We start from the raw sequence: 12,287 nt of genomic DNA on the forward strand, positions 1-12,287 counted from the left end.
ATTTTTAACATATTGAGCTCAAAAACTGTTTTGCCCATTTCTTCAAATTTTTTATCACATGGGCAATTAAAAAACTTTGGGCTCAAAAGGGTAAAATTTTGTCCTTTCAAAAAAATCTTCTAGCTGCACTTCTGGCATCTTCTATGAGTAAAACGCCAAGAACAGGAACAGCAAAATAACGTAAGTAGCACATAAATTCGTCTTAAACACAATTATTTGATGATAGGTTTTAAACGTTTTATTTTTTTTCCTCCGTCTATTGAACGACTTTGGTCGCCTAAGTAGATCATTAACTGAGCACAACTTTTATTTACAATAATAATCGACACAGACACACACGAATGACGACTGTAGATATCTTTTTTTTATTGATTGTCCTTCGTCTGTTCGGGCGCTGCTCTAGATATTACAAGAATAATAATAATATTTCATGAAAACCCTATTGTTATCTTTATGGCGGTTGTTTATGTCCGAAAATGTTTGTTGAGTTTATTTATGGGGCAGAATGGATTACGACAGAGGCAGCAGCAACTACAACAACGGCATAATAGAGATTAATAAACAGATAAAAAGTTTTTGGTCGTATAATGGCTTGACAATAAGCTGTCTGACGAAGAACCAGTTCACCAATCATCCATCGAGCAAAGGATTCGAATCGATGAGCTTCTCCAGGGCAACGATTTTTTTTTTCAATAAATTCAAAGAATTGAAAAAAAAATCAAACAGAAAACCAGGAAATAAACAAACAACTAAAGCGAAATAAAAAAAAAAGTTCATCCTATTATTTATGATGATATCTTTTCCTCTTTTTCATCCGCATTGTTAGGAAAATTTGCGTTGAAGAAATACTTTCGACGGGAGAGAAATCTACATAAAGACGTCTTTATGAAAGAATGACAAAATTTACACCTTAGGGGTGATTTATTGATTGTTTACTTTTGCAAACTTTTTTTTTTCATGCCACCGCGTATTCTTATGTGAGAAAATTGTGACGCATTAACCTGATGGCAGCAGCATCGATGAACAAAACAAATAAATTTGAGCACAATAAAAGATAAATTTACGTCATTGATACTTTTTTACTTCGGGAGGAAATTTCGAAGAACACGTGGCAGGATGAGGTTTTAAATGTCTGTGTAGGCGTTGCTAAGTAAGGAAACACCGACGATAATTTATGGCATCATGTAAGTTTATTTTAAATTTAATTAATTTACAAAAATAAAAAACAAAATTTTCTTGTTGTGTTTTCAAATTTGTCTGTACTTAATAATTTTTCTGCTTTAAAAATATATTTTAAAAAATTCAAGAAACATTTTTTTTTAAATTTTTTCAATTAGTTTTTTTTTCCTATTTTTTTCAATGAGTTCTTAAAAATTCCTTTAAGTTTTAAATAAAACATAAAAACAATTTTTATTAAATTTTTTACAAAATTTTTATTTTTATTGAGTGAAAAAATTAAAATTCTGTAGAAAAAAAAATAAAAATAAATGGCAATATTTCTAAAATTAAATATTAAAATTATATACAAAATTATTCTTTGGTTTTAACAAAAAATTTTAAAAAAAATTCTGAACAAATATATAAACCTTAAGTTAAAATTTAATTTATTTAACAAAAAAAAAATAAAATTAATTAATTAAAAATAAAGTTAAAGAGATAAAAAAAAATATTTAAAAAACAAATATATTTTTAATTTAATGAATTACATTTTTAAAAAATTATTTCATTTCAAATTTAATTAATTTTTTTAAAAATAATTTGTTAATTATAAAAATTAAATTAAAATTAAATAAATTAAAAAATAAATTAAAAAATAATTATATTTAAAAAAAATATAATTTTTAATTTAATTTAAATTTTTATTAAATTTAATTTTTTTTAATTAAATTAAAATTTAAAAAAAAATATTGAAACTCTTTTTTATTTATTATTTATATAAATTAAAAAATTTGTAAAAATTTTATCAAACTCAATTTAAAAATACGCTCAAACCATATTTTTAAAAATCCTTCTCCCCTCTCAAATTTTTTCCAATAAGTTTAAGCTTATACTGATGATATCATTGACATATCTCATCTCCCGTATCTCACGTGGGCGTTTTTTTAAAAAGAAAATAAATCCAAAAATTTTTCGCCTACTTTAATTTTTTTTTCTCTTTTTTTATTTTTCAACAGACACTTTTCGCGTGCAAATCCTATTCAAACATTTTAAAAAGATAATTTTCGGGTTATTTACTCACTCACTTGAGCTTGACACACAAACAAAACACGCATGAAACGACATCCCTAAACTACCTAATTACCAATTTAAATCAAACACAAACACCATCATCATCATGTTTCACGTCGTCGTTTGTTTGTTCGAAAAGCGATAAACTACAATTTTATCGGCATCTCCGTTTCCTCAGTTGTATATATTTCACATTTGATGATCTTATTGACACACACAGACAAAAAACAAAAATCCATTTTATAGTCGTAAATGTTACAACTGGGATGTGTTTCCGTTCATTTCCATCGCTTTTAAATCGACCTGCGATTATACGACAACAAAAAAACACTTTAATGCGATTTGCATTGTATGAGAGAGGAAGAGAATAACAAATAATAAATGGAACAACAGGGAACAACATTAAAAATTTTACACGCACCAGAAAAGAATTGTGAGCGATATTGAGCACGTTTCGCTTGTTCGGAATCTGGAAATCTGTTTTTCTTACAAAACTGAATGAAAGAAAAGAAAAAAAAATCTTCATATTTAGAAAGAGACAACAACAAGAATTCCTACATTCCTTAGAAAATGCCAAGCGATACCGAGAAAAACAGATGCCACACCAAAGATACGGAAAATTTATTGAAAAATCACGATTTAACGGTATCTTGTCACGTACCGTGCGGTTTGTTCAAAATCGAAAATTGGATTTATTACTTTTGATTGTTTGTGCGATCGTTTTAGAAGTTTAGAGATGCTAATTAACCACTTACCTCGACGTCGTCTTTCCATCCGACCAATGGCGGAAAACAAATGACGAATGACAGCACCCATAAACCGGCAATTAGCGACTTTGCGCGTCGCGTCGACATGATGCTCGGGTAAGTAACGGGACGCGTAACTGCCACATAGCGATCCAGCGAGATGGCACACAAATTTAATATCGAAGCGGTACACATCCATACATCGACCGCTAGCCAAATGCGGCACCAAACGTCGCCGAATATCCAGACCTGAAACGAAAAAAAAGAGGATTTTTTTTAGTAAGTCAGGAGATTACAAAAAAATTCCATTAAAGTTTTGTGATTATAAAAAAAAATGTTTTTCTGGATTCAAGATAATTCGCGGAATGGAAATTATGAGTCAATTTCAATTGTTTTAATACTTCCGGAGAATAAACTTTCACTCTGGAGGAAGAAAAATAAATTAGTTTTGGGAGTTTATGGTAAACAACAAATCATGCTGTATGGTGATGTATCGCATACGTTTAGTTAGACAGAATAAAATATTCATAAGTTGAACTCGAAAGTTGTTTGAATCAGGTAAGTCCATTGAAAATATTTTGTGTCTTATAGAATTACTTTAATATTATTAATAAACTCGAGTAATCTCATCTAATTGATCGTAGAAGAGAAACTGAATTAGAACGTATGGATCAGCGTCATAAATGGTACAAGACTCTTATTTAAACGAGCCTATAGGAAACTTCTGAAACTATAGAAACCTCATTGACATGGAGAGAATAGAAAATTGATCTAAAGGAAGCCATTCATTCAAAGAAGCGAAAGATATTTTTCCGTTGTAAATTCTGCTTCTATTTAAGGCATTGCTAATTCACGTAATAATTAAAGATAACTGTCTAAAGAAGCAGAAAGCAGACTAAAGAAAGTTATACAACTGATAGTTTTTCAGAACCAGAAACAGAAAAATACCAAATGCGAAGAAATGTCGTATACAGAAACAACTCTTCCTTCAATACAGAAGGTTCAATCTTTAAACATAAGTCTCCATCATGAGTTTTTCCATAACAATAACTTTCCGACAAAAATAGTTTTTTAGCGTAAATGCTCCGTTTGAGATGACAAATTTATAACAAATGTGGCTTTCCATCATCATTTTGAAGAAATCCATAATTCGCCTTATACTTAAAGGCTTGGAACGGTAACTTACTGCCGATGAAATTAAGCCATATAAAAAAATCCTTTTTTACGTTTCTATTTTCAATCTGAGCAACAATTCATTAACTTCAGTAAGGAGATATATAACAAACACGTTACTTAGAATCAGGGCTGCAAAACTTATTCAGTCAAAAGTCAAATCTATTTGACTTAAGACTTAAACTTATGCTTTAGTCAAAAGACATTTGACTTTTGTCTTAAAGTCAAAAGTAAAAGTCAATTCAGCTTAATTACTTAAGGTTAAGTAAAAGTCTTAAGTCAATTGGAAAAAAACTTACTTTGACTTAAGTCATAATTAAGTAAAATAAATTTCAAAATTTTCAAAAAATTTTACATTTTTCATAAATTTTTAATTTTTTTTCATTCGAAAATTAATCTCAAATTTAATGGCAAATAATGATTTTTTTTCTCGCTAAGGATTAAACGCAAACCATTCGTTGAGGTTTTTCACTATTTTCATCATTTTTTTTAAAGCAATTGCACTAAATTCTAATTGTAAATTATATTTTAAATCTCAGAAACAATTTTCAACACTTAAAATTAAAATTGGACAATTTCGGGAAAAATTGATTTTTTTATATGAGAGGAAAATCCTCCAATTTACAGTGAAACTTCAAATTACTTCTGTACATCGAAAACGCAAAATTTGGAAAAAGTCCAAAACAAAAGTTGTTTCTAAAGATAAAACCTTCAATTTGAGACGGAGAACGGTGATCTTACTCAATTTTCAAAAATGGGTACATGAGCCCTCATAATAAGAGGATTTTGGCTGAAATTTTTTTTGATCAATTTTTTTTGCTAACATCTTTAAAAAGCTCCTGTACATCGGAAACGCAAAATTTAGAAAAAGTCCAAAACAAAAGTTGTTTCTAAACACAAAACCTTCAATTTGAGATGGAGAACCGTGATTTAGCTCAACTTTCAAAATTTGGTAAGAGAGTCTTACTATTAAATTAAAAAAGGTAAAAATAGGTCGAAAATAGGAGTTTTTGAGCGTTCCAAAAATCAAAATATATATAAAATGGTATCACTTTGACAGAATTTTTAAATTTTCTGAGCTTTTAGACTTTAATTTAGAGCAAGAAATTTATGAAAAAATAATGTTTGGTTTTTTTTTTTTTTGAAAATAAAAGAAAAATGGATGAGTGAACACATAAAAAATTATTTGACTTTTGACTTAATCTTAAGCTCAAGCCTAAGATAAGTCAATTAAAATGTTTTGACTTAAGCTTTTACTTAAGCAAAAGTCTAAAGTTTTTACTTAATAAGCTTTTTACTTAAGCTTAAGTCAAAAGTAAAATTCATTTTGACTTAATGACTTAAGTTTAAGTTTAAGTCAAACTTTTTTAAAAGCTTTTACTCAAGTTTAAGATTAAGTCACTTAAGTTTTTGAAGCTTAAGTTTAAGTCATAAGTTTTTGCAGCCCTGCTTAGAATCAAAAATAAACCGAGAATCGGGCAAAGTCATAATCTTCAAGTATAAGCAGATAATGAAAAACTGGAAATAACTCTTTAGGATGTAAAATTAAAGTAAAAAATAAATACAGTGAAAATTCTATCATAGGGCACCCAAAATTCAAATAAGTGTACCAATAAGAGAATATATATTCTCTAATAGGGCATATCAATATTCAGAAATTCATGCATTTTTCAAAGAAAATTCGTAAGAAATGATGGATTTATAAATATTTTTGATCATTAAGCTAAATTTTTACTGTTTTGATCAAAAATTATTCAAAAATTTGGAAATTTATTGATAAAATTCAAAATGATGAATTTCTTTGAATTTTTTTAAATTTTTAACTTTTTGAAATTTTTAAAATAAAACCCAAAATTTGAGATTTCGATTGAAATTCTATATGCCCTAACTCAAAATTGCCCTATGATCGAATTTTCACTGTAATATGTCAATCACAGTTGAATTGTGAAATTTAAAGCCATTTTTATAAAACTCTAAAATTCTAATCATTTTTTCATTCCTTAAACCTTAAATTTTATAAAATTAATTCTAAAACTCTACTTGTTTCAAAACTGCCTATATGCGATTTTGCATCAAAACTCCTGAACGATAAACATGCAACACGCACAAGAAGAATTCTGGAGCCTTCTATATACAATTTTTGCATATGATTCATTTTTCTTGCATTTTCCATAATATCGAATCAACTCGAGCAATTTTCGTGATTGCATTTGCCTCGCACTTTATTTCGCCACAAGCTCAAGGCATGAACAAGGCACACACTACTACAAATATGAATAATTTATGTCCGAATTCAAGACATTTGGCAAACAATTTTATGAATTTTGCATTTTGCTCGTATGTGCGTTTAATTTGATTGAAAAACATAATAATTGTATATATATTTTATCGACAGTTTATGACATTCTCGTGCCAAATTCCGATAGACGGGTTCCAGCAATATATGAGTTGCACGTGCGACGACAACGATATGTCCATTCCGGCAGTAACATCTTGTCATCATCTCATTTTCCCGACGATTTATCTTCATGTGATGCGGCGATTTGGCAAAACAAGGCAGACATGGCAAGGCGAGCACTCGCAGTGATTGAATTCTTGTGTCGTCTGACGTGCGTTTCGTATATTTTCGGAGCCAACGAACGATAAAAATGTTTTGAGATTGAATTAATGACATTTACACTCAATTAGCACAAAGTGATTCCCAGCGATAAAACTTTTTTTTATTGACATTGTATTGGCAAAATGATGGAGAAAAAGTTTTAAGTTGATTTCACCGCCAGTTTAATTGAATCCATTGTTGATTTTTTTTGTGCCGTTTCCCTTCAGTAAATACGCAGAAATGAATTGGAAGCATTTCATTTGAAATTTGATGATAGCGGATTTTTTAAGCTGTAAAAACTTTTTTTTTTCACTCATGAAAGCTTCAATTTTAAAATTTGTCACATTTTTAAAATTTGAAAAATCCGCCAAAATTTTTTGAAATTTTTTTTCTTCGAAGACGAATTCTAAAAGGATTACAAAACGCAAAACAGCGAATCAAATTGATTGAATTACATTTATTCAATCAAGGTTACAGGTCCTTAACTCTACAAGAATTCGCCTTAAAACAAACACGAAAAATAATCCCGCAGAGAGAAAATGTCAAGGTCGGTTACAACTTTCTTACATGCAAGAAAAAAAACCGAAACGAGCCCAAAACTTTTATTTTATCTTCCTTCATTAACAGAAAAATTTATTTTATCACGTCAATTAGCATGAGCAAAATGACATGAGATGAGATGAGAGGTACCCGCTTCGTATTGTTTAAAAAAAAACTTCTGCACGAAAAAAAATTTCAAATACTGTAAAAGAAGAAGGTCAAGTGGTTGCTTGACATTTGTTCTCCTTGCTCCTCCTGATGATATGCCGAATAAATTTTTCTCAATACTTGTGTATATTTATCATAAAAAGATACAAAAACCATCAGATTGATTATTATTAGCTGCGTAAACTGCTCTCTTGAGATATGTACACAGCAAAAAAAAAAGTGCCATTTTTTTGTTCCAAGGTATTCTTTTATTTATTCATATCACGTTCCTCTTTTTTTTTTTTGAAATGACAGAAATTGGTTCAATTTCAGACGATGGCAGTTACGAGGAGAGGGGAGTTTACTTTGATGATGATGATGATGATGATAGCGATGCTGATAGTAGAGAAAAAAAAAAGAAATTTGGGCCAATTCGGTCGAAAAGACTAAAGATTTAAACTTGATCCTGATTGAATCGGTCGATTGTAAGTTTTCAGCTTTATATACTTTTGAAAGCGGATTACAATGCAGTTTTCATCTCTTCTCCCTTTTCTTTGGGTTTTCACAAGCAATTGAACGTGAACAGCCGCATGAAATGGAAAAAATTAAAAATTCCGAGAAACACGGAATGAAACGTGAAATTTCAAAGCGATCGAAAAGTTAATGCATAACTTATGATGCTCATTCGCAGTCAGTGAAGCAACTTTTTTGAATTGAGTGCGATATTTTTTTTTTTTTTTTTTGCTGAAAGTATTTGATGACTTTGTGTTCTGTGGAAAATTAGTTTTTTGCAACATTTTTTGGATCTTAAGTTATTGGTGAGTTCAGAACAAATTGAACAAAGAGGTAAGTTAACATTTTCTAATTAAATTATTTAATTAAAAATTAAATTTTCAAGGTAATTAAGTCAGTAAATAATAAAAATGATCCCAAATTCAACTCCTCAATATCAAAACTTTGAAAATTTTTAAGTAAAACATTGACTTAAGTTTAGGTATAAGTCACATTAAATTGACTTAAGTCAAATTATTTGACTTTATAAAATTTTTTTAATTTTTTTAATATTCCAAGATATGGTTGAAAATCCAAAAATACTCGACTTACTTCAAAATTTTCTTAAACTTAAGCATAAGTTAAAATATTATTTAAACTTAACGTTTATTTTAAGTCACAAAGTAAGCTTAAGTTCAATTCATCAGGGCTGCAAAAACTTATCACTTAAGCTTAAGCTTCAAAAATTTATGTGACTTAAACCTTAATTTAAGCCTTAGTCAAATAAATATTTTGACTTAATTGACTTTTAACTAAAGCTTAAGTTTAAGAAAAAGTTTAGTTAAGTCAAAAATCAATTTTTTTTTTTAAATTTCGACCAAATTTTGGAAAAAAAAATTAATTGGAATTAAGTCAATTTACTTGGCTTAAGTCAAACTTTTGTAACCAGGGCTGAAAAACTTATTAAGTCAAAAGTCAAAAACATTTGACTTATGACTTAAGCTTGAGTAAAAGTCACAAAAGTTTGACTTAAGTCAAATTATTTGACTTAATTTACCAAATTTTTCAAAAAGTTAAAAAAAATTGAATTTTTTCCCAAAATTTGGTCGAAATTTCAAAAAAACATTTGACTTTTGACTTAATTTAACTTTTACTTAAACTTAAGCTTTAGTCAAAAGTCAATTAAGTCAAAATATTTATTTGACTAAAGCTAAAGTTAAAGTTTAAGTCACATAAGTTTTTTAAGCTTAAGTTTAAGTCATAAGTTTTTTGCAGCCCTGTTTGTAACTTTTTCTCAAGCTTAAGTCATAAACCTTATGGGTTTGCCTTATAAGTTTTGACTAAAGTCAAATTATCGACTTGAAAAGTTAAATTTTTTCCACAAATTCGTGTCAAAAATCCAATAAATATTTGTTTTTTGAATTATTTCAAATTTTTCTTTAACTAAAGCTTTAAGTCAAAAGTTTTGACTCAAAAAAATTTTAACCCTCATTTTAAGTCGCAAAAAATTTTGCTCGCGAAACAAATTTCTTCATAATTTACAAGAGAAAAGTAAAGAGTAATCGATCTGGTATTATAGTCAATATTATATCGTAAATGGAGACGCCAGGTGTTTTGATACCTATAAAATGTTATGAAATTCTATAAAAAAAAGTTACATTTATCCCCTCGTATACGATTCGCTGTCTTGCTCTAAACTTTTAACGCAAGCCTGTTCAAATATTTTTCTTACGTGATTTGCTGATCTTAAAACTTTTATCTTAGCTTTTACACATTACAATTCGTACAGAAGTAAAATATAAAATCCAAACTGAATTAACTTTTTTTTTCTTCTCCTTTCAAGTGTGCCGACAAAAGTTTTCTCTTTATGTTCTCAATGATATTTTTTTTCGTGTCTTTCCTTCTTCTCTCTTTTCTAATCTTATTAATGCTTTTTTCACACTTCCTTCCCCCCCCCCTGTCTCGTCGCACAATTTATCTGCCAAAGTTGACAGTACATTCGCTCGTTTGCGACTATCACACAATATAATTCGTATAAAGACTTTATTTTTTCAATGGTTACAAGTCAAATTTATTATCAGTCAATTTAATTCTTTGCCATTGTCGTGCGAATCCAATCGTGGTAGTAGGAGACCCGAGCATGGGCATCGGGATATCCTCGACCACATGGAACGCCCCAATTGACGAGAGCAACCAATTTGTTTCGGTAGGTCAATGGACCGCCGGAATCTCCATTGCAAGCGCCTTCTCCAACCTTTGTGAAGGTACACAAGTGACCGACATCGACAGAGGCTGAACCTCCATGCAAGGCTTTGCAGCGTTCATAGTCAACATGGACCAAGTTGATGGTTTGAAGTTGATCGGGAATAGCTCCGCCAGCCTTTTAAACATAAATTGTTCAGCAAAGAAAATCTTCAAAAGCAAAGATTCAAACTTACAGAAAGACGTCCCCATCCAGTCAAAACAATAGGCTCAGCATTATCTGGAACATACTCCGAGGAATATTCAATTGGTTGAACAGAGTTGGTAAAGTTCAAGCTTTGAGCCAACTTGATAAGCCCGATGTCATTGTGGAACGAGGGATTGTCATAACGTTCGTGATAGATCAATTTCTCGGTATTCACATAAGATCCATTAGCCTTCAAGTTTTGGGATCCATAGTAGACTCTTAAGCTACTTGGCGAATATCCCTTGATGCAATGAGCAGCTGTTAAAACCCAATCTCTATGGATGATAGCTCCTCCGCAATTGTGACTCGATCCAACTTGCAAGGAGACTTGGTACGGAGCAGCTCCTGGAGCAGCATTTTCCCCTCCTACAATTCGACTAATGCGATCCAATTGTTCAGGAGTAAAACGGTAGTTACTGGCGGAAGCCGAAGCTACCAAAAGCGCGATAACAACGAAGAATTTCATGGTTACTCTCAGGTGAGTTAAACACTAAATGGCAAAGCCCAAAATATCATCCTATTTATACCGAAAACAGCCTAAACACGATTTGTGATAAGAACCCCCTTGAAAGATAACATTTCAGGGGAATCTTTGTGATTCAATAGTCAATAAAATTGCAGCTTATCGAGGTTAATAACTTTACGCAGTATCAAAACAATTGAATTTGCCTGATCATTGTCGCGATTAAGTCAGAGATTAGTTTTATTGCATTATTATTGACTTACCTTAAAGACTTCCCACGTTGCGGAAAACGGTAGGACTGCGATACCGACCAGGAGATCTGCCACTGCGAGACTGACGATGAAGAAATTCGTGACGCTCCGTAGTTTGTGGGAACAAAAGACGGCAGCAATCACGAGACAATTACCAACGATAACGAGAACATTTATAAAAGCGAGTATTGCTAATGAGATTAAATTTCCAGGGTCCGTCCATTTTACGGATTCAATTAAATTATTACACTGTGTTACATTCATAATTATTTTTCTTTTCTTTTTGCTAAATATTTCACATTTGTCTTGATTTTTTTTTGTTATTTTTTTATATTTTATTTTTAATGTAGAAATTTATTACAGAGCCATATCTAAGGAGATGTTTAACAAACGACGAACATCTGAAAGTACAAAAAAAAATAAATTATTACGGAATTAAGGTTGAGACAATAAGAAAAAGTGTTTTGTGTTAAAAATGGATCTAAAGTACTGAAAGTAAAGATTGATAATGATGAATTAATTTTTATAATATTTTTAATTTTTTTTAGTTTGATGAAAAAAAGTTAAGTGATTTTACATGAAATTTGAGGGGAAAATGTCTACAGAAATCGAGCAGACTCTACCCTATGGGCGAAAAACGGGTCAGATTAATACCTTAAGGGATCAGGTTGAACCCTTAGGAGTCAAATTGATCCCTTAAGGGATTAATCTGATCCCTTAAGGGTTTAACCTGATCCGCTTTTGAGTTTTTCATCCGCAGACCCAAAAAAATTAATCTTTTAAGAGGTCAAATGGCGCCATCCATTTACGGCGTCGGAAGTTTGAGGGGGGATGGGGGTCTATGAGTTTCCGATGGATTTCGACGAAGGGGGAGGGGGGTTAAAAGGAAAATACGACGTCGCATAAATTCTCTATAGTTAAGATTTTTTGTTTCAATTTTTAAAAAATATTTAAGTGCTTCAAAATTTTTTGATCTGTTTTTCAACTTACTGAGTAAACATGTACAATTTTTCACAAATTTCCATATAAATTTGAGCTAATTTTTAACAATTTTTCTTGAAAAAGGGGGGGAGTATTTTTCTAAAAAGTACGTCGTAAATTAGGGGGGTCTTTAAATTCCGACGGTTTCCGATTATAGGGGGGGGGGGTGGGGGTCAAAAAATGTCCCTTTTTATCCGACGCCGTAAATGGATGGCGC

The 12,287-nt window shown here is 30.5% G+C and overlaps 3 protein-coding genes across 3 annotated transcripts in view; all 3 read right to left on the reverse strand.

Annotated features, from left to right (window-relative positions):
- LOC134834889 (octopamine receptor Oamb) overlaps window positions 1–11,356 on the reverse strand; it is a 30,593-nt gene extending 19,237 nt beyond the window's left edge. The window contains exons 1-2 of the mRNA XM_063849692.1: window positions 11,102–11,356; window positions 2,985–3,224 (exon numbers count right to left, since the gene is read on the reverse strand). Of these exons, the coding sequence (XP_063705762.1) occupies window positions 2,985–3,224; window positions 11,102–11,353 (492 nt within the window). The 5' untranslated portion in view covers window positions 11,354–11,356. The remainder of the gene's footprint in view (window positions 1–2,984; window positions 3,225–11,101) is intronic.
- LOC134833726 (BAG domain-containing protein Samui) overlaps window positions 1–12,287 on the reverse strand; it is a 161,206-nt gene that overhangs the window by 42,325 nt on the left and 106,594 nt on the right. The window lies entirely within an intron of this gene.
- Window positions 9,962–10,841, reverse strand: LOC134834891 (chymotrypsin-2-like). Its single transcript, XM_063849695.1, has 2 exons — window positions 10,365–10,841; window positions 9,962–10,306 (listed from the first exon to the last, which is right to left on the reverse strand). Exons 1-2 carry the CDS (start codon window positions 10,839–10,841, stop codon window positions 10,013–10,015), a joined length of 771 nt encoding a protein of 256 aa, XP_063705765.1. The 3' UTR covers window positions 9,962–10,012.

The sequence above is a fragment of the Culicoides brevitarsis genome, chromosome 3, assembly GCF_036172545.1.
Source record: "Culicoides brevitarsis isolate CSIRO-B50_1 chromosome 3, AGI_CSIRO_Cbre_v1, whole genome shotgun sequence".
Lineage (NCBI taxonomy): Eukaryota > Metazoa > Arthropoda > Insecta > Diptera > Ceratopogonidae > Culicoides > Culicoides brevitarsis.

Bases quoted from the DNA above. Each gene is read 5' to 3' on its own strand.
- LOC134834891 (XM_063849695.1), bottom strand. From the start codon at position 10,841: ATGAAATTCTTCGTTGTTATCGCGCTTTTGGTAGCTTCGGCTTCCGCC. The intron at 10,307-10,364 runs GTAAGTTTGAAT...TATGTTTAAAAG, and splicing joins CTGGATGGGGACGTCTTTCT to GCTGGCGGAGCTATTCCCGA.